Source organism: Dicentrarchus labrax, unplaced genomic scaffold (assembly GCF_905237075.1).
Source record: "Dicentrarchus labrax unplaced genomic scaffold, dlabrax2021, whole genome shotgun sequence".
NCBI classification, from domain to species: Eukaryota; Metazoa; Chordata; class Actinopteri; family Moronidae; genus Dicentrarchus; species Dicentrarchus labrax.
Window position 1 is genome coordinate 13,765,072 of NW_026136714.1, and position 26,465 is coordinate 13,791,536.

Consider the following 26,465-nt stretch of genomic DNA (forward strand, 5'->3'; position numbering starts at 1 on the left):
TTTGTTTTTCCAATTATGTTTTGTACAGAAACATAATTGCTGCCTGAATTATGTTCCCTGGCAACGTTTTTTCTAGGAAGTGCACACAAGTCATAGGAAGGTGGTCTGGGTTAGTTGCTATGAGTAGATATTGTATGCAAGAGCAAATTTACACAAGTGCAGGCAAACAAGTGAAATATGTTGTCCGTAAACATTTTGCTGATACCTTCAGTATCAACATTTTGTGACTTGGCAAATCCGTTAATTAACAATGTGTTCTCATTATGCTGATAAATAATAAGTGGTTAGCATTACGTTTGTTTCAAAATGTATATTACTGGATTGCAGTTGTCAAATACATACAAACAAAAAAGTACAATATTTTCTTCCGAATTGTAGTGGAGTTGAAGTGTAAAGAAAATGGAAATACTCTAGTAAATTCCCTTTAAAATTACACTTGATTACTTGAGTAAATGTTCTTATCCACCATAGTAACTGTAAGTAGTATGGTTTTTACCTTAGAGTAAACTCTAGTGGGGCAAAAAGATTGTCCACTATACAGTTTTCCATGTTAATATAACATTTTTCCATGACAGCCTTTGTCTTTGAAACCTGTATACTTTACTTTTTTCCTCATCCAACCGCCCTCCAGCAAGTCAGCTGTGTATCCTCGTGGCACGCTCTACTGCTACAGCACGAGGGGATTAGCTGCTGCTACCCGTTGATGTTGTCTTGTCCAGCAACCAATCTCATCAGCCAGTCAACAGACAGTAAGGAGGCAACAGTGGACTTGTAGTTGATCAATGCTGCAGGGCCATTTTACTTCACATGGGCAGTTTTGACAGCACTTCAGTTGTCAGCTTCTGTCTTTTGACAGATGTAGAAATGATGTCAAAGGGGAAACCAGATGTCTGTGTGCTTCTGGATACATGTCAGACGTAGGCGTACTGTCCTGGACTGTTTCTACAGAAATGGCTTAGATTCAGTATGAAGTAGAAATGCAGACACTGTCTTTTTATATGCTTGTCACTGTATTCCCAAGACAGAAAATGCTTTGAGCAAGCTTTAATTCGAAGACAAAAGGTGGCCACAAAACATTCTCACTAGCCTCTACTGTAGATAACATTTGATATACAACCAGCTCTAAAATACAGTTCCCTGCCGGTTAATACTATGTAGACATACAAGGTCTGTGGTTGGACCTTCCTACCTGAATACCTTCCGCTACATCACCTCATAAGCATTCATAGTTATTGTCGCCTAACCTGTCAGTGCCTGGTTTTAATTCATCACATTAATATGCCACAAGAGAATGAATCTCTACAGCATCATTTCACAGATGGCTTATCTTTGCAGAAGAAAAATGAAAATGAAAAATGAAGTCTTCTGGAATGCTGCACTGAATTGGTTCCTTTGGAAACTGCCGAACTGAAGTGACTACCAATTAACAACAAGAACCGAGAAAGAAACAAAGATAGTGATTAGATGCACTGTATATAAATATGTTTTACACATGCTAATGATTTCTGTCTATTATAGTTGAAGTTCTTATCTTTTGGAATGATGCAGGTGTATTCAGGGCTTCTTGTAAAAACAGGCTTAGAGCAGAATGATTACTCGGTAGGGGACTTGTGGTTGATACCAGTCATGTCAGGATTGTGTCTGCAAACAGCTAAAGATAATATTCTAGTATTGCATAAAACTGGATTGTTTTTATACAAAACATTTCGCAACTGCTGGCTGCGGTTATACCAGCATCTGACTGCTACTGACTGTGCATGGGGAGTTCCGTTTACTAGTTATACACCAGATCTGTTGGATGTCATAGAGTCTACTGCATATATTTTACATTATTGCACAAAGGCAGAAAGCAGTTACATAGCTTGTCTCTTAAATAAATAAATAACACATATGTAACACTGAGACAGACCCCGGGTAGGTATTGTATTGTTCTGGGTAAGATAAAGTCCAGCTTTCATACTAATTATCCCATTGTTGTATTATCCTTCTTTTACACAGTTTTAAGGTCAAGATAGTAATCCCCAGATCCTCCTTCATCCACAAGACTAGATGCTGTGGAGGATCCGTACTGCTGCACTTCAGCTTAAGAGTCAATTACACAAAGACAAAGTTTGCATTAACTATAACAAGCTACTCTGAGTTTTGGTTTCAGGGAAAAAATGATGTTGAAGTCCGTAAAGAAACTTCACGAATTAATAAAAAACTCCCAAAAAAAGCAACTTTATGATTGCTAAGTTTGTTTCACATAAGTAGTCTTCTAAATTCTGCAGGAGTATTTTTGTTAAGCCAGCTTGATCAGGGTATTAAGCCTTAGCATTGTCTGACAAGATGGCTCCTTTGCATTGTTTTCTGTTTAAAAATTGCATGTTGTTGGAATTAAATGCACAAACAGTTAAATGGTTTAAGTTACCGGATGAGCAACTTGATCCTCTTATGTCTTTAGGGACCCTAACTATGTCAGTAAAGCACAGATTTCATTGTTGCAGCTAGCAGACTGTAAAGTGCTGTCTTGCTGGCTTTCTCTGTGATTGCGTGCATGTGAAGGTGCGTGTGCATGTGTGTGATGCTACAGGCCCTTGGATTAGAGATGGTGCTGGTGGTAATGGTTTGGATGGGCTCATATCTGGATGGATGAAAGGAGGATTGGAGGGATGGATGGATGGACGGGGAGGAGCGGGTTACCCCAGGGACTCATCAAAAGAAGACAGAATGAGGGAAACAAGAAGAAAGAAAAAAAAGGAGGACATTGCCTATCCTCTTTTTTTCTCTCCAAGGCCAGTGACAGCAGCTGAGGCCTGCTTACTGTTGTTGCCTTTTAGCTGAGTGGATATTTGAACCCTGAGCAACCCTGTCCCTCTCCTCTATCTCCGTCTATGTCCTCCTCCCTCCTGCTCCTCCTTGCTCCCTCATTTTGTGTCTTCAGTTCCATTAAGTTGATTTACATTATTCAGACAAACTAATTAATCACATTCTCCCGTGGATATAATCTGCTTGTCAATCTGAACCCTGGCGAGGGTGAGGAGAGGGAAGCAAAGAAAGAAAAAGAACGATTGAGGTAAAGGAAAAATTAGGTAGACAGATGGATTATGTTCTGCTGGAAGGTTGCTTGGGCTAAACAGCCAAACCAGTGCAGTTCACAGTGATTATGCTCATCTTTATAGATATTTTGTCTGCGTGAGGAGAGCCAGACTTGTGTTTATCTCAAGAGCCAGATAGACATGAGAGTGATAGAGAGAGGAAGGGAGAGGTAAAGACAGAGGCGGGGGCAGAAATGGGAATAGAGAAAGAAACTAGGAACTAGAGATGTGGAGTTGAGGGAGACTCAGGCCACAGTCTTTCAGTCGATGATGATGAATTACTTTGACAGAGACAATCAGGATGAAATGTTAATGCGAGTGTGCCAGAGGATGCAGTCACAGCCAGACTAAGTCCTCCTATGGGGAAATGAGATGGTTAGTTAGAGAGCACACACACAGACATACAGAGGCAGACACACTCAACTGTTTGCCCAGATATACAGTCATGCAACAAATCGCTAAGGAAATGGAAGTTATATTTGCTGGTGGTTCGTTCATGTATATATCAACGCAGTGAGGGATGAAATGTAAGAAATGCCACTGCTCTCCTGACCTTTGTACACAAGTAGGTGTGTGTATGTCTGGGCAGTGTTTGCTTCTCGAGCTAATATTCATACAGTGTACCAGAGGCTGCGTGGGCTGCTGCGTTTGTCTACAAATCCATATTTTCCATCTCAGGATGCGCTGTCACAAAACAATTGAACACTCTTGGGTACCGACATCTCTTATGCACTCTGTTTCCTCTCATTTTACTGTATCTCTTTCTAATGGTGGTAGTTTTGCAGTAGACCAGTGGAATAATGGCTACTTGTTTTACATGTTTGTTTTGATAAATACTGGAGAGGAGTGGATTTGGATGGATTAAAATTTTGTACAGTAAATCATGGTCCCCAGAGTAATAATCCTAAAGACTTTGAAGATCCTCTGACTTGTTCTGCATTGTAACAATATACCTTAAGCATGATACCGTTAACATTTAACTCAAAGCACTGCTTTGCATAAGTATAGCCTCACAGAGGCCGCTACCGTGGCTGTAGATTCTTAGTCTTGTTTAAGAAATCATCATTCATCTATAAAAGAATGTACTGCAAAATAAAGGTGTACAGGCCTGCTGCTGCGGCCATGAATCAACGTCGCCTGGCTCTCAATCATTTAAGTTTGATTCTTTTGTCTCTTTCAAATACCGAAGTGTTTGAGAAAAAAGGGGCCTCCCTCCACATGATTTATCAAACTCTCCTGAAAAGTGAACTGACATGATAACTCTCCATCCACTGAATAAACAGTTATGATAGATGTGTCTGCTTAAGTCTCTCTTAAATCCGCCCCTTCTGTAGCACACTTCAGCAACCATTCCCTAACTTCTCTTTAAACCCCCTTTTCAGATCTTTCCATGAACTAGGAGAGAGTATAATTAAAGAGAAGCTGGTTTAAAGCATTTTATACCTGACGTACTGTAGGTTTGTTGTCTGGCAGTCAGTCAGGCAGACAGAGTGGGAGACAAAGAGCCAGGCAGACAGGGAGATATATAGCTACATTCTTTTCTTGGTTTTGATTGAAAGGACGCAGTAATCTTGGCATTAGCTTAACATCACGGTGAGTGGGCTTGACAGGCTCCGGTTTCCTCTCTGTGTTTCCGCTGTGTAAAGCCTGGGAGCTGCAGGTAGGCACACGCCCACCATCTGACCGACTGACTGTAACACAACACCTGCAAGGGCAAGCACATAAGCACATGCTGGATCGCACAAACACGCACAACAGCCCATCACTGCGGTCTCTTTCCTCTGTCTCTTCACACTCCATCCTTCATTATCACTCAGACTGAGAACAATAGGTCAGGACTGAGGCTCTTGCCTCCTTTAGTCTGTTCCCTTTGCTCTTTTTTTCCCCTCCTCCGTCCTTATGCTGGTAGGAAGTCGTAAAAGCGGGTCTTTAGATGTTGCCCGAGTGGGGAAACGGAAGAGGTTACAAGGTTACAAGGTTAAAGATGAAAGCCGGAGAAATTGGTTGAGGTTTCAGGCAGAGGCCTCATGCATGTGGTATATTCTTATAAACTCTTTGCCTGCTTCAAGTGGTTGAAATTAAAGGTTCTTTTGGAAGTTTTTTCCAAAAAAGAAAAAAGAAGTAAGCATTATTTGTAAGCGTGAAACGGGAGGCTGTTAAAGCTTTTATCACTTGAGAGGAATAACACTTAGTGAGTAATGGTGTGAAAAAGAGAAAATAGATAAAGAATAATATCTTCCACCTTCCAGATTGCAAGTTTTCAGCAATTATGCAGAGTTATCATAAACTATAAACAGGGTTTTCTTCCAGTTCATTGCTCATTTGTACTCTGGAGATTGTTATTACTTCTACAAGTTCCATTTTATGATTTGGATTATGGATAGATTATGATGCATCTATTCTTTACTATTGACAGCTCATATTTTTCACTCTTGTCAGCCTTGATCAATAAACAAAAACAAACTGGTTTTATCATGATGACTGTTAATTTGAATGTGACTGCATAGTTAAAAAGGCTTATCCAATCCAATGACTGTAGAATTACCTTAACCTATCAAGTAAGTAATCCTTTAATTGAAGTTAAGCTTACAGAAGACTTTTGTTTTCCAGGACCCAGAAACATCAACATCAACAGCAGAGATTCTTTTTTTGCAGTACGTGGGCAGTTTTTAATTTCTATCTTTCTCTTTTTTGGTCCTCTCAGGTTATGAAGAAAGCATCAAACACAAACAGAGCCCTTTCATTTGTTGCCTCTTCCTTGAAAGCTAGCCTGGTTTGGCCTGGCCTGGTCCAGCTCAGCTCTAAGACCCCACAAGGGAAATTTACAGCCATGATGTATAGCCGTAGCCACTGAATTAATGCAACATTTCCATTAGAGAAATTGCATGACACAGCTGATATAAAAAGTTAGTGATCACAAAGAGGCTGTGACACAGCATGGAAAATTACTTATCGGAGAACCGTCATCTGCGCTTTGCTGAAATTTGTGACGGGAGGCAGAGACAGAGACTGCAATATATACGCCTGTGGAAGGGCAGAGCTGAGGGAGTCAGATGCTGAGGAGGATCTTGTAGCTTGTAAAAGTCTTATGTGACACTTAAAATAAATTTCAACACAAATGTCAATTAGGTTCTGCATATTTGAACACTTATAACATTGAAAGGAGGTGATTTGGATGTAATTTCATACTGTTCTCCAGCAGTTAGTTTGTGATTTTGATGTCTCTGAAGTACAACCAGTGTTCATTGAAACCGTACACTGTAATTACAGCATAATTACTGTGCATATGAGAAACAATGACATGGTTCGAAGAGCTCTTGAACAAATGCAAGGTCAGTACATACTGTACTGTATGTCTTATCTTTGTCTTTTTTCATTTTATTTTCTATTGTAAAATCTCACTTTTTGTCAAGTCTGGGAGCCCAAAGACCTCCCTTAAGAAAACAACATGTATTTTTAGTTGTCACACGCTGTTACATTTACAATTAGCATGTGTTTCGCTCATACTACCCAACCAGCCAAGCGTTTAAAGTGCCATGGGCACTTGCATTACCATTACATCACTTACAGTAGGCAACAACAGAGGACGAATATCGGGAGAATTGTATTTCTTTTCCCTATGCTGATCACATAACATTTTTAACTTGATTCATTTTTATCCCGGGGCTGTCTTTTACACTGCTGCACAAATGAACTTCAGAGCTGCAGAGCTGCTTCTCTGTATTGATTTTGTGGTCTCATTATAAAGAATGCACCTCTCTTGTGGCACCAGTATTCATACAGCTCATTACATGAACTTGGCATTCAGTGTTTATTAACTTATGCTCGAGTGCCAGTCATGCAAATGCTCTCAGTTTTATAACATCTTTGAAATTAAAACAACATCACATTCTATTTATAAGTTGTTGTTGCAATGTTAATTATTGTCAAATGAGCTCATACAAGACATGAGGTTATGTATGCACAGTAACCTTAAGACATATTGAGTTAACCGAGGTTAACTAACAATCCAGCCGCATGTACGTACAAACCTAAAAGGATTTTTGGTAGGCTCGTAGCTAACTGTTAATGGGTAATTAGCCTACACTAAGAAGGCTTTGTAGTTAATGGGTTCAGCATTTTACATATAGATTTATTTTTATTGTTAATGGCTGTTCCTTGATTGTAACACAGGTCACGGCCATGTTCGAGACATAAATTACCTACTTTCAATAGATAGGCAGCTTTTTGGATTGGATTGAACATAAATATATTTGTTGCCCTTCGGAGACAGTTGGGAGAAATACATTTTACTTGTGGTTTACAAGACGCTAAGACAGGGTAAGAGAAAGAATTTAAATTAGTTTATTTTCTATTAAAAATGTGTATGCTCAAAGGCTGTCACTGAGTGGGAGCTTGCCTATTGCTAGTCCTGTTTTCCTGTTGTCATGATCGTCTTACAACTATCTAGCAAAAGACATGCTAGTCTACAGCATTGTGGGTATATAGTGACACACTAAGTGGTCGAATTGCACTGATTGGCTTGGCTCTAATCAGGTTTAGAGCCAGAGACATTAGTTCCCTGAAGGATTACACGCTTATATCACTTCTCTTATGTATCTTTGAAAGAATCTTTCAGATAATAGAGTATCTTCCGTTTCTTAATTCCTCTCGTTTCTCCATATCTTTCCTGCTGTGAAATTTATTGGCAGTTAAATTAAAACACAAGCAAGCAATAGCCTTCAAAAGTTGTTCCCATGTTTCAGTTGATCACTGTACTTCTTGTACTGCGTTACCTCATCTTGGGACATAATGGTAATGGCAATCACCATTCTGCCGCAGGCTGTCAGAATTTATTTGCAAAAGGCTGTTCTGCATGTTATACATTTTCTTTTCATACATTTTGTTTTGCACACTGGCGAAGCGTCTCAATGATCTGCCTGCCTGAGCATTGTCATCTCGTTCATTAGTTTAGAGCTGGATGTGAGCTGCATCACTCCTACAATATGGTCTGTGGAGATAACAACATTCAGACATATTCATTCTGTATGTTGGCAGTACAACAGCTACTGTGGTACAATGTGTTGTCAGTCAGTGACTGTGGCCTTGTGCAGCAGCAGGATTGAATGTCCTGGTTTATCAGAGATGATTCATAATGCTATTGGATATGATGCACTAACAGAAAACAAGATACTCTGTTATCAGTATCACAATATCACAGGATAACAACACAGAACGTAATTGTGTTTAGTTTATTCCGTTCTCCATTATAAATATATGTTTCCTGTCATAGAGGAAAATGGAGAGAAACATCTGTGGGATGAGGTTTTATTCCATTCTGAAGATGTATGTGGTGTTTATTTGCAGGGAGGGCAGGGGAGCTGAGAGAAAAGAAAGAGAATGAGAAAATGTAATGAACAGAGACTGACTGCACAAGGTGGTTTGTACTCAGTGAATAAGAAACAGAGACGGATACTGAGAGAGAGAGAGAGAGAGACTAAGAACGTGTATGCTAGTGTGCTCTGCCCCGACCTGTAGCCAGCACATTACCTTAATAGAGATTAGCATCATGCTCAGTCAGATCTGATAGGCCCGTCGCTGTGGAACGGAAGACCAGCTAGCCAGTTATCAGTGAGGACACAGACTCAATCACTTAGCATAATGGAACCTGCATCAAATGAACTGGGAGCTCAACAAGAGAAATACCATTAACAGAACTGAAATGATTCTCTGTGATGGTAAAACAGCAAATGAAATCATGCTTCATTTGCAGACTTTATGACTGTAACAGATGCACATGGTATCTTGTGTTATCGAGCAGCATTATTTACAAGGTAACATTGCATTTTAATGGCTTTCACTTTCTTTCTTTGGTCACAAGTACATATAACTGATTAAATATACTTCCCAGAATTGCACTGCTAATCGTGCAGTGTACCAAAAATGCACAGTTGATACATTTTTGAAAAGCGGCAAAGTTCAACATGCTGCAAAGCTTGCTGAACAGCAGCAGATAGAGGATTGCATTAGGTGCACAATGAGGCACAGATAGAGATGGTATCACACCTTTTAAAACTCCGAAGCACACCTATTATGAAGAAGCAGGAGGCTGTGTGAGATGTGAAAACTGCACCAGATGGATACAACAACAGAAAACCATCACACCTCTTATTCAGTCCCTGCAGGCCACCCGCTTACATGCATTGATGCATATAATTTTCATTCTTCTTACATACATGCTGTATTGATTATAACTTTATGTCTACCTAGTCAAGGTCCAGCAAGGATAAAAAATTCCATTTATTTCCTCCAAATATCCTTGAGCCTGTTATATCCATAGTAAAAACCACTTAGTGAGCTGCCGTTAAATATCGACTTTGAGACTTTCCTCATTTACAGTCTGGGCCTGTCGAGGAAAAGGGTTTGCAACTATCCAGCTCTTGGGCCAGACAGCTATTGTTTTATTGATTCCTCATCCTCCTTTATTTGTGGGAAACCTACCCCAGGAACACGGTGTCCCTCTGCTTCTTCTCCCATACTCCTCTAAATACCCAAACTAATTTCTGCTATCACTCAAAGAACTTATGCATGAATTGCTTCAAGTCTATCAAGCTTTCCCCTCTTCCCCTTAGTGGACCAGTTTCTTTCCCCTCCTAGAAATGACATAAAAAACAATTTTAGGGCTCATGCATTTTGGATTTGGAAATACTTAACCAGAGACACACAGAAATGGGTTTCTCTGTTATGTTTCTCCCAGCTGATGGCTTAGCTGATGTTTACTGAGGACAAGAGCCTGAGGAGGATGTGCTTAACCCATTTCTTGAAAGCCTTATCTGCCCCTGCATTCAGTTCCTCCTGTATCGGACACACATTTCTAAACCTATTGTCATATGTTTTCAACCCCAGGCAGCCTACTTTAAAACATTACTTGACTCACCAACCTTGCAGGCTGGAAGTCCCAGGTCTGTATCATGACTAAGCATAGCATAGCATGGCGCAGCATCGCCTGAAGGCACCCCGCAGTCGGCCTTCATAATGCGAGTTTCCAAGTAAAAAGTGCATTATGGCGTGTGACAGTTTCAACACCCCCATTGCTGCTCCACAGGGCACTGTGCTTCAGTCATTCCAGCATCTCTCTCTCTCTGTGGAGTTAATGTGGCATTTAGCTCAGTGACATTCTGACATTTTTTGCTGGTATTTCTTCTCTGCTGCACCTCAGGAGAAACACTGAATCTCATTTTGTATCCTTCAGCTCCTTCTGCTCTTTTGGACAGGGTCAAACTCAACACTAGACAGATGATCTTTAGTCAATTTGACCAGCTACTGTATAGACTGACAAAAGTCTGGCCTTATGTTATGAGGTGTATAAAGAGAAAATAGATAAACAGGGTGATGTCAAACATCAAAAGGGCAGGAGTAGCATCAGACCAAAGAGATAATTGCATCAAACGGAAGACAGAGAAGGCTGTGTGCTACCAAGCATGTCCTTATCAGCAGCAATTTTCTCTGCTTTGCCCACACAGTTCTCTATCAGCTGCTTCCAGATTGATTAAATTGCCCCGCTTGTATCATCGTGAGCGATGATTGACAGACCTGGGGAAGGTTTTGATATTTAAATGTGTGATCTCGTTCTCTTTTTGGGGTCAATCTCTTAAGCAGCAGTTGTGTGTGTGATGTGAGTTGGGCTTTATGTAGTGTTTGGTTGTGTGGTTGAATGTGTGTCACTGAGAGGGGGCTTGTTTTGATTCATAAATGCTTTTTCCAGACAAAGCAAAGGAGCAGCCTGCAACACACTCACCTTTTTCTTCTTTGCTGCCATTCTCGGGAGTTGAAGAGAAGTGAAAAGAGAATTAGGAGGACAAAGATAGTGGAGAAAGGGAGGAATGATGGTGATACCATAACAAATGTTTTCATTAAGTCTGTGAGAGGTAGTGAGGGAACATAGAGGATAAATGGCTATGTGTGCCTGATAGACAGTAAACAAAACGTAGAGCTAGCAGCTCTGTGAGACTCAGGCACTGCAGTGTTTTAAATGCCAACAGTGACAATGCTCACAACGGCTAATATTCTGATGTTAATAATTAGAAATTATCCAGACGGGAACACGAATGTCCGTTCCAAATTGCATGGCAATCCATTCAGCAGTTGTCAAAACATTTAAGTAAAAAACAAAAATGTCACCCTTAATGTGGTGCTTGTGGAAAAGTCAGGGGATAACCAAAGTCCATTCATCCTCTGGGGACAACAAATATTTGCACACTTCATGGCAATAAGCCAAAAGTTGTTGAGATGTTTCAGTCTTGACCAAAATGGTGCTTGACTGACCGACATTGCCATTCCGAGAGCCACGGCTTAGCCATGGCTAAAAGAAAGAAACAGGGTCTGGGCTGTAATTGAACTGAATATTTTAAAACCCTCTTTTTGGAAATGTTTTAGTCTAATCTTACTCTGTGTAACATATTTTTTTTGTCTAGTGCTAAACCTTTAGCTGTCACATGTTCTCCGGAGTAATTTTCGGAGCTCATTTCAGCTCCAGCAGCCTCACAAGTTCTTGACCTACTTTCAAAAACAATGTAGTCAGTTGTAGGTAGTTATCTCCTCTCATCTTTCTCCTCGGGTGGATTTCTGCTGGTGGCAGGGTTGGTGTGATGTCAGTTTACTTTGGATCATTCTCAGACAGTGGCGACCCATTGACCTCCCCTCCTCTTCCCCTTTCTGGTTTGCTATCTTTTCCTTTCCTTTCCTTTCCTTTCCTCTCCTGTCACTTTTTCCTTTTTTATTCTTCTTATTCTAAATCTATGGTAATTTGCTACAAAGAGTGTCCTCAGTACATCCCGAAAAAGGATATTGCTTTACGACAGATAATTGTTTTTAATGATTAAGAAGCACAGAGGCATGTCCAGGCCTAATGGCTTTTAGATCACAGAGGCAGAGTTATAAAGATAGCAGCTTATCTCCAGTCACTGAATGTCTTTGTTAGGTTGCTGTTGTTCCAAGTTGGCACTTTGCCTCTGTTCTCTCGCTGTTCTTATGTCTCTCATTCCCTCTCTTTTCCCTCTCGTCTTTTGGAATCTTCTTTGGCCGGCTTCCAGAATCAATCCGTCACCTCTTTAAAGGGAGACGTTCTTGCATTTGGGCTTCTGTTTCAATAAAGGGCCTACAGCAACAGGGTGCCTCATTCATGTCCACTTCATTGTCTTTTAATAATCAAACCATGATGGATTACCTCCATACAGATATTCATTTGAAAAGGAACATCTAACGGATGTAAAATAGGGGAGGAAAAGGAAAACACCAGTATGCTTTTTGATAGTTCAAGGAGTATTTGTTGGAGTGTGCATGTGGATGTGTGTCTGTATTTGTGTGCTTATACTGGATGCTAGTTTGGCTCTTGATCTCAAAAAGACAGGCAGGTTCCTCCCTCTCGCTCCCTCTCCATTCCCTCTTCTTATCATGGCCTCCTGGGTTCAGGCAGACAGCTCCTCCTGTCTTTTCTCTCTGATTTATCAGGCCAGGGCTGACAAGTGTAAACACCTGCCAGAGTATCCTCCCCATTTGGGAGCCCCTAGGTGGTTGGATGTGTTCCATTTTTTATCCCCATTTGGTGGATCAATGCATTATTCTCACCTGGCTGTCTTTCCAATGTTCTCTGCTTGGTCCTTCTACTTTCACACCTCACCCAAAACCATTTCCTCCAGCCTGCCTATGAACATGTGTTACTCTGGATGGTGGTCCTCTGCTAGGTTTAGCAATATGGTATTTTTGTGTACAGTTTTAGTGTGGTCTGGTGTTGGGGGTGTTGTGTTCACACCCCCGTGTAAGGTCTGTTTCTGCTCTGTAACACTGTGAGATTGTCACACAGCAGAAACTTCTGAAGTTGCTGGAAGTTCCCTGCTGTCATGTCATCCACGTGTAAGATCACTTAGGCTTTTATTCAGTTCCAGCAACCATGAAAAGCAACTCACAGACCAACTACTTCTTTCTCCAACATCATTTTTACTACTTTTATTCATGTTTGAAACAATGGGTTTATCTCTAGTAGTATGGAAGCGTGCGGTTAGTTTTGATTTTATTTCGGCCAGGTTTTCTAGCTCCACTCAAACACAATGCAGGAGACTTGAATTGCTCACAGGATTAAAAAAAATCTGCAGTAAATTCTCTTTCCAGAAACATGTCTGGATAGTCCACAGAACATGTTGTGTACAGTTTTCTTTTTAACTACTTTCTACCAAAGAAATAGTCCTGTTGACTGTGATGTCTGTGCATTATAATGAGTAATAGGGACAAATATGTTTCCTCACAATTTGGTTGAACCAAAACATTTTGTTGCTGCTCAAAATTCCTGAAACTGAAACCAGAACACAAAAACTATGTACGGTATTCTGCTTGCATCATCTATTACAAAATTCGAATGAAAGAAACAAACAGCAGCATCTCCTCCAAATGTGGTGACTGTCCATAACTACAGACACGTAACAACACATTGCCAGTAAGCTATCCCCCTCTCTTTAGCATTCCTGTCATCTGTAAACCCTTCAGCACCAATCTGCGGACATTACCCAGACTGCCAAATATAAACACAAGCAGACTGCACTTGTATCAAAGCTGTCAGACAGCATTTATAAGAAGCTGCTACTTTAAAACCTTCATATGGAACACTTCCTCCAGACTAGACTACGATCAAAAACCCAATTGCAAAAAGACAACTTTCTGCCATTCTCAATAATGATAATGAAAACGTCATGTTGCACAATATGGTCATGCAACACTGCAATATCTTAAAACACAATATATAACCTTATATATGTCCTTAGGTCAACTATTCTGTACAGATTTGCTGTGTAATGCCACTTAGCAGCCACTCAGAGTATGTGACAAGGACTCAAGTACAGACTGATGGCCATGAAGCAAGCTGTAAAGAAAACACCAACAAATACAAACAGGTCCTTCAAGTTGTGCAACATTTTCTGATCTGATGCCACTATTGGCTACATCATTCAATAATAAACCCCATCATCTGAACTTACACAGCTGTGGTTAATGTTAAAAATAACTTGTTTAGGGAAAGAACAGCTGTCTTCTTTGTTAAAGTCTGACTTTTTATTAACTCGGTCACTTCCCTCAACAGACTTTGTGGCTCTGTAACAATGTCACGCTGCTTCCTCCTTTACTCCTAATGGACAACGCCGCTAGAGGGCTTAGTCACTTAGGCGTAAACATATGTCCTTTTGGACATTTGCTGAAATTACTGATGCTGTCGTTTTTTTGGGAGGACAGTTTTGAAAACACATTCACAAGTGTCAGTCATCATCAACAGGTTTACTCTGATGTAATTAAATAGCAGTCTCTCACTTCATTGCGCAGGCTGATGGCTGGCACAGTGGGGGCCTTCAGAAGATGAATGGCTGGGACCTTCTTAAGATTAACTCGTGTGTGTGCATGTGTGTGTGCATGGGAAAATCTGCCCAAGCAAGCTTGATTATGTGTGTCTGAACCTGTGTTTCTTGTTTGTTTGTGCGCTTAACTTGACTGACAAACTAAATGTCTAACTAAATGACGGGTTCCTTCCTTTTCCTCACCTGAAGCCTTCTGTGGCTGACCCTTTGACTCAAATAAACATGTGTTATTGTGTGTATGTTTAAGCTCCGAGCACCCGTAGCTAACATGTTGGTGCAACAGCAGCAATAACATCATTAAGCCTGATAATATGTTTATTGTTAAAGCTAATGCAGTTAGGGTCCGCTGTCCCCATGGGGCTGCTCAGTCTGGGGAGAGAAAGTGGCTAAGTGTGTTTGTGGTTTGTCGGTCTGCTGTGAGTTGTATGAATTTATTTGGGGTGAACATAGCTCGAGTTTATGTGTGTTTTCTTCAAGTTTTCTGATGCATTATGCTTCTTGCAAGGATACAAAGTGAGTGTGTGCACACATGTGTATAGTTATTCATAAGATGACGATGTATGTAGAGGGATTCTGGGGGGTCCTTGTGTTTTTATTACCTGCTGGTGGCCTCCTGCCAGCATCCAGCTTGATTAACTCAACCCTTTTTTGCTTTACACACACACAGATGCTTATGCACACACACAACCAGCTACTTTATCACTCAGAGTGCGCGGGAGGTGTGAGGGAATAGCAGCTAAGGTTCTCAAAATGTTATTATCTATTAAAAGCCTGAGGAGGAGGCACAGGGCGCCACTGTTACTCTTTATGTCTTCTCTTTGGTTGATTTCAAGGAGAGCTTTTAAAAGAGAGGAAATCCACACACTACCACCTGCGCAAATGTGGTTTTTGGTAGTCAGTGATTTATTGTTGAAGTTTGAACGTGTTTAAACCTTGATTCCTGGATACTGATGTTCTCAGTTCGTGTGTATTTAAACAGGCGTCTACAGTGCTGTACGACAGTAGCATTTCACATCAGGATTTAACACACATACACACACAGTCACACTCACAAGGAAGCAATTTGTTCTTTCACAAAAAGAGCGTAATTCGGTGAAGACAGACTGCGCCTAGCTCTCTCCTGTTACTCATGTGTGGCAGCTGGTAACGAAAGGGCCAGTGGAAGGCTTTGGGGTTTCACTTAAGTAATTTTGTGCTCAATTTATTTTGTGTATCACAGGAGGCACTGTGAGATGGTTCGACTAACAGTTTTTAGCATGCTATTATACCCCATTGATATAGATGGAGTATGTGGCTCGCCTTCAGCAGCCACTGACTCTCAATACGTGAAAGATACATTTCTGGAGTACGATTAACCCAGTGAGATTCATTTCAGCAAACAATAACACTACAACATTATTCATAAGGAAGAAACCCCTATTGTAGTTTCACATTTCACATATTCAAGTCCTATCTTAAAATTGAATTACAGGATTATTCCCATTTATTAGAGTCTAGTGAAGAGCCAAATCATGTCTTGTTTTCTTGCTCGGTACAACCTCCATCCATCATTCACTGTGTTAGCTCCCGCAGGGCTAACCTCTCTGCCTCATGCCACTTCCTGCTCATCAATCAGTCAATTACTGGAGAACTTCCGGGTCAAGGTTCAGAAGAGAAACACATTTCAGTCCTCTGCAGAGGTTTACTGTACTAGGTAGAGGGAAGAAAAAGCCAATTTTCATTGTAAATTTGGGTAAAGCCGGAACGCACAGTGCAACTGTAGCTCAGTCAACCTTCGCTGTATGATAAAGGTGAAGGTGGGGAAAAATCCATTTTAGTATTTTCTTTTCTTCATAAAATATAGAGTACAGGACAAAAAAGGAGTAAGGATAAGAGGAGTAGGCCAAGGAGTGAGAAAGGAGGGAGGGGGACAGAGCGGCTTGTGAGATCAAGGTCGTATCCAGGCTTTAGTATTGGTATTCTCCTCAGTGTTAAAGTGATTCTCCCAGTGAATAGTGTTTTCATTCCTCTCCTGAATGAGATTCACAGGAGCATGGAGAGAGAGAGAGAGAGAGAGAGAGAGAGAGAGAGAGAGAGAGAGAGAGAGAGAGACGTTGAGAGAGAAAGACGTTGAGAGAGAAAGAGAGAGGGAGAGACATGACAAAGAAAAGAGAGAGTAATTCCCCCTCTCTCCATCTCTTCCTCCCTCCTTCCTCCCCCCCGATCGTCTACCCCCCCCTCGGACATACAATAGCAAATGAAAATACAGCGTGGGATAAACAACTTTTATCAGACTGGAGCAAATGAAATCGAATATTTTATTCAATTCTTCATCCCTGAAGCATCCCTTACTCTATCTACCCAGCAACATCTCACCCCTGCAGCTTCAAGTGAGAAAAAAAGAACGTGCTTTATGCAAATTAAATGCTTTATTCTTGATTAGATTACAGACGCAATAATTGTCTTGGATGATTTATGAGTGTAATTTGTTGCCACAAACTGCAGTGGAAAAAGCTCAGTTGCCATGGTTTGTGCAATGAAGACATTAAATCAACACAATTTAGGGCATCATCTATAAAATCCACTTCACTGGTCACATATACATTACATTAGGAAATTAGCTTGTTGAGGACATTGTGTTTTCCAAGATTTTTTTTCCAAGGTAAATAATCAAGAAAAGGTATTTCTTTTCCAGGAAATTGGCAGTCGTCACACTTATTGAGTGAGAATAGAGAGTCAACAGTTGGCATTTAAGGTACAGCCAGAGTGCAATGAGAAATGAGATGAAGAGGAAAGAAAGGAAAGTACAAGCCTGCAGGTGGCTCTTAAACTATTGCTGTGGTAAATTGGAGTGTTTAATAGCCATACTGATGCACCAATTTAGCCGGTGGTAGTCATCGGCCTGTAGGAGTTAGAATGTGGGATTGCTACCCTTGTAGGAGACTGACAAGTGGGAAATTAGGTACTTGCCACACCATCCCGCCCCATCTCTAGGTACTGCTGATACTTTACAGCAGGCTAATCTCAACGAGAGCTCTCCCACTTCACTAAGACCCTGTCACAGAGAGAGAGAGAGAGGAAGAGAGAGGCTCTTCTTCTCTGCCTGACATCGATCTATGACGCATATTACCACCCTAATCCAATTAATTCTGTTTCGCTTGCAACATGGCTCACTTGAGTCATCAAAAATGCATATATAAATATATCTCTGACAGATTGCAATGGGCCGTGCAAAATGCACAAACAGCTAATTCAGATGGACTTGAATTTGTATGGCATACTCCTTCCCCCCCCCCCCCTTCCCCAGCTTCTACTTTTCTTTGTTTCACACAAAGAATGCAAAAAACAGAGCAGGGGAAGTAATTGAGGAGGCAGTCAGGTGAAAACAGATTTGTTTGACAAACTTTGTCTTTTTTCCCTCCTGCCTTTCCCTTCATCCCTCCCCATCTCCTCCTTCTCCTCCTCGTCTACCACTCTCTGTCTCCTTGTACAGGCTGAGGTAAATCTGTAGCAAGAGGACCAGCAGCAGCAGCAGCAGCAGCAGCAGCAGCAGCGTTGGTGCGACCATGAGGTCAGAGGCCTTGTTACTCTACTTCACGCTACTGCAAATAGCCGGGGCGGGCTTCCCCGAAGACAGCGAGCCTATTAGCATCTCACACGGCAACTGTAAGTATATCTTCCTCTCTTTTCTCTCTTTTCTCTCCTTTCTTTTTATTTTTCTTTCTTTCTTTCTTTCTTTCTTTCTTTCTTTCTTCATTTCTTCCTTTCTTTTTTCTTTCTTTCTCTTCTTGATCACCATCCCTCCTCTCATTACAAGTCCTCCCTCGCTCTCTCCCTGCACTCTTATGCCTCTCCTCTTTGTTTTCCACTTTGCAAATCCCCCTTTTGGTATCTCTCTCACTTGTTCTATCCCTTTGCTCCTCCACATCCCTCTCAACCCTTGCTTCCTCTGTAACCCCCACCTCCCCCTACACTGAATGCATTTTGAAGGCATGGAGTGTAATTTGGCGCCCAAGGATAGGCTCTCTACACACACAAAAATGAACGACTTAAAGCAGCATTTGAAACGGAGCCCACCCCACATCAAAGGATAATCCGCTATTTTTCTGTTGGGCTCCTAATGCTGTGTGTGATAGTCTAAATGCTGTTGCAGGCTATAAAGATACGGTCATTGTTCCCTCTGTTTTTCTCTGTGTTTCTCCCTCTGTCCTGCCCTGTCCTACTCTCTCTGGGGCTAAAGCTGTACCCAATGCCCCTGGCCAGGAGAGCCGAAAGAGAAGCCAGCCAGCCTCACATAGACCTGCTCCTCTGTCAGAGTGTTTGCACTTTCATCCAAAGCCGCTAACAATAGAACGATTGCATTTTACAGTGCAGCACATTTTTAGCCTATAATTTATGGTCACAGGAGGAGCTCAACCAACAACAGTGGTGGGGTTTGACACATGCAGGGATTCATTTGTGTTTTCTTCTTGCAGACACAAAGCAGTATCCAGCGTTTGTAGGCCACAAACCTGGCAGGAACAACACCCAGCGGCACAAACTGGACATCCAGCTCATCATGATCATGAACAGGACGTTATACATCGCTGCCAGGTGAGTGATAAGAGATATTTAGTCCAGTTTTTGAACATATGTTTTCTTCACACCCAGTAGGTCCTCAAATACTGTTGCCATTTCAGACAGAAACTTCCTGCAAGTTTGACTATTTTTCCTTCTAGAATAAAATTGCAGGCCGCTGTAGATTAGGATTAATTAAACTGAGCAAGTGTGCTTCCACCGGTATTATTGAATCCTTTATCATCCCCTCTCATATTACAGCTGCTGATTGAATTTGACTTTCAGCTCAGAATGATTCTCATCAATTATTGCCATTTGAGGATTGTGTGTACATGTGATCCCCTTTTAACTCGATAATTGCTGAAGGCTGTGGGATTCACAGCAGTTGGGCTACCGAACTGAACTTTGGAGCCCTGCTGTGCTGTTTTCTTTTAAAGTTTTAGGAATCAGGAGGGACTAATTCAGAGCAAAATGCTGAGACTTTAAAGCACTTTGCAGTCTGGACTTTTTCCTTCATTACGTCTTTGTTGTTTTCTATTTTGGGCTTACCGTCTGCCAAAACCCCCCTTTTACCTCGTATGATGTCCCTGAAGACTTGTGCCCTGTTTTGGTTTAACATCCAGACTGACATACAAATTCACCCCCACACACAAAGAGTTTCCAATTTGTTTTAGAAAAGACTACTTGATATTCTCCACATTTAGGGTAAGTGCACCATCTAGGCATCATTTAATGTACCTTCTGAGCTGTCGATACATAGTAATACAGGACTTATTGGGGAGTTTTGACTCCTTATTTGTTGGCAGCCTATTTGCCCTCGCAAATCGATTTTTGAAACTCTTTGTTTCTCTGCCTGGTTGTTTTTTGTCTGTCACCTGCCTTTATTGCTTTCTGTCTATCAGTCAATGTGTTTTTCAGTTGCTTGTCTTTATTTTTATGTGACTCAACTTTGAGAGATAATATAGCTCAATTACAGCATCTGGAGCCATGGAGAAAACCAGTATTGATTTTGCTTCCTCTGTTGTCATCAGTATTTTAGAAATGTTTATGTTGCTTCACTGCTGTAAAAACAGTCAGGTCCATGTCCAAGGCATCAACAGACAAGTTTACCTTCAGTGCAGTCTTGAATGTGAATTATAACGTTAAGGCAACATTGAAAAGGTCTTAATAAAATGGATCCTTAACCGTTTGTTCTGTTCCATCCATGGCTAATTGAGAGGCAGGCTTGATTGGATACTGTTAAAAGCCACAATAGGGGTCTTTCTTTGTTTTCCTCCCAAGCATGTCAAATTAAGTGGCTGAGAGAGGCTACTGCTTTAAGTGGCAGAGCTTTTTAACATATCTGTGGTCATTAAGAGGAGGTGTGGAGAGTGGGAAAGGAAACAGAGCAAGAGAGAGCCTGCGTGTGTGTGTTTATGTGTGTGTGGTGAGCCGCCAGAGACTTTGGTCTGCCTGTTGCCCACCTGCTCCACATGGGGTGGCAGGGACCTGAGGGGTAGGGCAGGAAAATGAGACACAGAAGGTTTATTGGAGGGGTGTGTACATGAGAGTGTGTGTGTGTGACCAGTTGTCGCATGGATTTAAAAGTGATTTCTTGTGTGTGCATATGCTTTTGGGATGGCAAACATGTGTTGGTGCATGTGCCTATTGGTGTGGGTACTACAGCCTCTGATCGTGTCTGCATATGTGCATGTGCGAGGTCACCTAGTTCGTCGGTCCCACACTTGCATACTTTCTTAAAGCAGACGGGAATCCTGACACATGGTCGAGGTATGTGACCCCTGAATAACTGGAATGGCTGCCTCAGATTAGACCGAGCCGGATGACCGCCATTGATCCTGACACAGAGAAGAATGTTGGAGTCGATTACATGGACACACAAATGACGGCCTGTGCACTAAAATCCATCGGCTCTAGCAGGATATCAATAAAGACATGTAAAAGTTGAATGACAAACAGTTTAAGGCGAACAGCGGAGACAATCACCACTTCAGAAATCAATGTGAAAGCGAGCCAACAGTCAACCCAGCAAGACTCGAGCCACGAAACAACGAACAATGCTGCAGAAAAAAAAACTAGGCAACATCAATAGTGGCTTTTATGATGGTTGTCCAGTCAAATGACTTGTTTATTCTGGGGCCAGCATCACACAGCTTTGCCATCATGCCTCTAGACCAGTGAGCCTCAGTTCTTGGTGTGCAGCAGCTTGCAGATGGCCACTGTGAACACAGTCCAAAGCTCAACACTGTTTCAGGCTGTTTTTTGAATGGCTGCTCAGTGTATTAAATCCCTTTGGCTCCTGTTTTGATGCTGGCAATAAAATCACAAGATTTTGAAGCTATGAGATGCATACAAACATAGCAACTGATGAAATTGTAAATAGACAAAAGTGGCTTAATCCATAGAGGGAAAGAGGCAATACTCTGGCAATGGAGTAACTCAGCAACAGATGCGGTGATTGATAATTCATCCTCGGGTTGGAGACTTGAATGAAATGTATTGATTTGCTGGAATCAGATGCTCTTTCTGCAGTTCTGTTTGGGCCATTATATGTAGACAGATATTGAAAAAAGTGTCATCTGTGGATGAGGTTATATATATTTTTTTCCAATATGAGACACATATATGCTGCCTGATAAGATCTCAGACTGCTGTCTTTTCATATGCAGGCTACAAAAAGACCTCTTGCTTGTTCAGTTTTAACATAGAGTCAGTATAATGCTGATTTATCCGACTTTTCCTCAAATACCGGCTCTTAAAAAGAGAGCATTGCACATTTTCTGCTAACAAGACCCTCTATAAATCACTCCATACATACAGATGCAATTTCACACAAAGAAAAATTGTTGTAAGTTACGAATCACAAGAGGTGTTTGTTTGTGATGGTGCTGACTACCATGAGATTCAACCTTGTATCAAGTTGGGTCACGTGCAGCTGCTGTTTCATACATTTTTATGGCAGCAATCAGCTGTACATTACCCATGATAAACTGAGACATGATGTATATTAAAGTACAAGTAATGAACATGAAAACTTCTTCATGCACAAGCTCAGTGGTTTATGTGTGTCTGCTGTCATGTGTGTTTTAGGTGTTTAGTAGCAGAGTCACGTTCAGTAAAAGCAATAAACTGTTCTTGATGCAGTGAAAGATGGACGCAGGAGGATTCCTATCCCAGCGGTCCATATTTCATGGTCAGGGTACACTATGTGCGGCATTCAGAGGGAATTCATCACAGTGCAATAGAAGATTTATCATTCTGATCACTAGAAAATATCTCTGTGAGCGTGCACGTCTGTGTGTGTGTGCATAAATATGGGTGTGTATGGCTGCAACCATAGCAAGGCATGTCATGTCACTCCTCTCCACTTTGAAGCCACTTTCCATGTAGAAGTCAGACAAACATATCCAAACTCTAATCTACATTCTCTCCTCTCTTTTTTTTGCTCATTGTTGATACCATGCGTTAATGTGAGATCCTGAACTCACACCTTTGTGAGAACTACTTTGACATTTAGAGTGTTTTAGAGTTTTAGAGACCTTTTCTTTTTTTCTTTTCTTCTTCAGCTGAAGAGGTCAAAGCTCCAGCAGCTGACAACAAAATTAAAAAGGTTAAAAAATATCAGAAGTCACCCATTTACACATACATATCAGCCACATATATGGGTGGGGTATATGATCATGTGGTTAAAGGCCAATCACATTCCCAAACTGGCAGAGAAGCAAGGGGTGTGCACAATAGTGGCCATGGGTGACTCCCATGCTCCCATGATACTTGATCCATAAACAGCAGAATCGCCTCTCTGGGGAAGTACTTAAGCTGGTATAGAGGAGGTGTAGAGAATACCAACAGCTCTCACTTATTCAAACTGCTTTGATGTTTAATATTTAGGTTACAAATACGAATTGGTTAAATTTCAATGTTTTAACCAAAGTGGGTCTTGTTTCTCATTTCTATCAGTTAGTATAGCACTGCACTCACAAAAGTAATTGCTGAGATGTGGTGACACTTCTGTACATACAAAAAGTTTGACAGGACAAGAGTTAGGTAGTCAGATGATTAGATATAAACAAGCCAACAGTAACAGTAACTTTATTTGGAGGTATACATTGAAACCAAAATTGTCAGTAAAAATCGCCCAAGAAAACTGTGTACCTGCACAATACAGTAGTTCAAAGGTGAACCAGGAGGTTGTTCTGTAAACATTTTAAACTGTTATGGATGTTAACAACAACAAATAATAATCTTTCATTTTTCCTATTTATTAAATTTTTAAGCAATATCACCAACTTTTAAGATCTGAGTAACTAACCTAATGTCATACAACATTATTATTACAAATATAAATTATGAATAAAACACAGGTTGTATGAAACCAGAATGTATCTTTGAGATTAGACTATGGTTTGAGGACATGAGGAGAAGAGACATGCAGAGAATGAGACAGTCCATACATAATTGTGCATGTGTGTGTGTATGTGTGTGTGTGTGTGTGTGTGTGTGTGTGTGTGTGTGTGTGTGTGTGTGTGTATGTGTGTGTGTGTCACTGTATAGCCTGCCTAGCGAGCATGCCCCAGGTCTCTCCACATGCAGGGCATAGTCGCCATTCCCGGCCCTCAGTCAGCTTTCACCATGGTAACACCAACCACACTCTGTTTACACCCCTCTATGAGGCTGGGAAGCATGGGAACCAGAGACAGAATGTATGTGTGTGTGGGAGAGAGAAAGACAGTGATAGACAGATCAGTGTGAGAGTGAAGGGACCCAAATTTGTAGTTGCCGTTAGCACTCACACAAGCACACAAAGATACACGCACACATACACACATACACACATACACACACAAAAATCCTGATTACCTTCTCTCAGTTGAGTCCTCTGGAACAGTTGTGCCTCTGTGACCGCTGTTCTTCCCTGTCGGGTCTCTTTGGGTCTCGCAGTGGAGGCCACTAGAGTCTCCATTATTGTAGCTACACCAAATCCTGTTAAAACCCACTAATGACTGGGATTACACGGTTGCCTCCTCTCCCTCTCCTCGCAGCACTAGCTACATCCAGCCACGTCCACACACTGAAACAAAGCTTGCAGCTCCAGTGATCATAATCACCTGAATTAAAAGTTGGAGCAAGTTTCCATTCAAAATATAACTGTAAAAGAATGTAGAATATTTTATTCTCATAAGGTTTTTTTAACAATTCATCCGGCAAAATTATACAGAGCCTGGAAATAGTCATTCATGCTCTCAAATTAGTGTCAAGTTATTAACAGCAGGAATAATTAGTTACCAGTTGTTGTGGCCCTTCTGGGTATTTAGGTAGGAGCACCCAGAGTGTTACTAGCAGTTGAGTTTTGATATTGAGGTTCTTATTTATTATTACTTATATATTATTTATATCTTATTTATTACATTATATACTTACTTTTTTATCTTATTTCCTTTATATCAACATTGTTAAGTTATTGCATTCATTACATTTGTTCTTGTCCCCTTGAAACTTGTTGCTATGATGATAGTTGCATTGTATATTGTTTCAGTTTTATTGGCTAGGTTTGGCTGCTAGCCTAAAGTTACTGCTGTGTGTAGCAATGGACAATGTCATCTAAATGAGTTGCTTGGGTTTTATTTTGAACAGAAATATGTAGATATACTTAGGATATTGTGTATTGAAACATGGTGTAATCCATGATATCTCTTTAGCATATGTAAAAATGTTAGCAAAATTACATAATGACATGTTGTGTTAGTTGGTGTGCATTTATGGTCACAGATTAAGTAATGGTTGAGAGCATTAATTACTAATTCCTTTACTTACTGGGCTGCCTAGCAATAAAAATGGTGATGTGGGAAACAATTTGATAATACTGGATCCATTTTAATCAATAAATGTAAAGAATACCCCATCTTTTATGCACTCATTATGCATGCCTGTCTAATTGAGCTAAGTGTGCATGCTCAAAACATGCCCCTCACCCCACTGAACCAGCTGCACACAAAAACACACATACACCCATATGCACAGACTCACAAAAGGATATGTGGAGAGAATGTAGAAAACCATAATGAGAGCTTCAACCTTCGAAAAGAACAACCTGCCTCAGCTTGGGGGTGAGTGAACTCTGGCTTGTTGTATTTCATGCCACCACATCACTGAGGGCCTCTCTGTGCCCTTAGCCCATTCAGAACCTCAACGACTCCCTTCACAGCCCAAAGGTGCCTGCTGGCTTCCTCAGTTCCCTCCCACCCATTTTGTGAAGAGGATTTGAACCAGGGAAAGCCAAAACAATGTACAATGGACCCTCCTCTACCACCCATGATCCAGTTATGAAGAGAGAGGAATATGGGTGAAGAGGGTGATGAGAGAGAAAGGGAGGGAGGTGGAGAGGAGGGTGGACGTGCAGGCATTTAGTTTGCGGAAAGAGGGGTGGTGGCAAAAGGTGCGGGGTGCATGCTAATCGCCTTCCTCTCTTTTCTGCTACTGGAGTGCAAGATAGTTTGACAAAGGCCCAGCAGATGGACCAAGCTGGTCCGCCGTCACCCTAGAAGAAATGCGCTGTTATGAAAACGACATTCTTCCACACAAAGCCTCTGTGTTCTCATGGCCACGCATGGCTACATGTCCGACGGAGACCCTCTATGTCACTCTATAGCACTCAATCTCACACTCTTGCCCACGCTCAGTTGGTCTACTGTCTTGCCTTGATCATTCAGCTCTTTCTCTCTGTCTGTACCCATCTTTTTTCAGTGCCTCCATATTTGTGTCTGAGAGGATATTTGCATACCTTCCGTCCTACTCATACATTTTTGTCACTGAATTTTCGGGAAATGCAAAGCCAACGCCAAGTGATTCACATTGACAGCCAATTGTCTGGAGGTTTCCTCTGAATCTCATGGTGTTTTGAATTTCATAATCCCTATATAGTAGACCCCTATGTTTTGGGCAACATCACTGTGCCATTTTTGGAGCATGTTTGATTCATAGTTTACAGCCGAGAGTGAGAAAATGATGGGAAAGAGAATGACATGTAGCAAAACATCTTTGGGCTGGATTTCAGTAAACATCACTCTTTGATAGGATTCAAGTAAAGGACTTCACTGTAAATATGAGTATGAGACAGATTTGAACCAGTTAGATTTGGGTCCAGTATTTGGCAAAGATCTGAGGTTTTCAAACATTGATTTGCGCCTCCCCAGGGGTCACTGGATAGTTGAAATGGGGGTGTGGAGGGAGCAACATGAGGCAAAGATACTGTGTAAGGTGAAAGGGACAGTTGTCCTCTGGTGTTCTAAAAAGTTAGTTATTGTAGTTTACTGCACAAATTTGGCCGGCTTACCAACCCGATCAGCAGTCGGAGCTGCAGCAGTGGCTGTGACACACAGTTAAGGACTTTAAAACCCTCAGCGCCTGATTGCTGCTATTTGTAAAAAATGACACTCGTTTTCTTTTACGTTTTCTTATGTATCAAAGTAATCCAGTG

The 26,465-nt window shown here is 41.2% G+C and overlaps 1 protein-coding gene across 4 annotated transcripts in view; it reads left to right on the plus strand.

Moving 5' to 3' along the window:
- The window catches only part of sema6a (sema domain, transmembrane domain (TM), and cytoplasmic domain, (semaphorin) 6A), a 103,018-nt gene that overhangs the window by 25,962 nt on the left and 50,591 nt on the right, over positions 1 to 26,465 (plus strand). For 3 of the 4 annotated variants that reach the window (XM_051422229.1, XM_051422231.1, XM_051422232.1), the window contains exons 2-3: positions 17,925 to 18,097; positions 18,907 to 19,024. In XM_051422229.1, coding sequence (XP_051278189.1) covers positions 17,998 to 18,097; positions 18,907 to 19,024 — 218 coding nt within the window. In that variant the 5' untranslated portion in view covers positions 17,925 to 17,997. Of the gene's footprint in view, positions 1 to 5,687; positions 5,732 to 17,924; positions 18,098 to 18,906; positions 19,025 to 26,465 lie in introns of all 4 variants that reach the window. The other variant, XM_051422230.1, reaches the window with a different exon arrangement.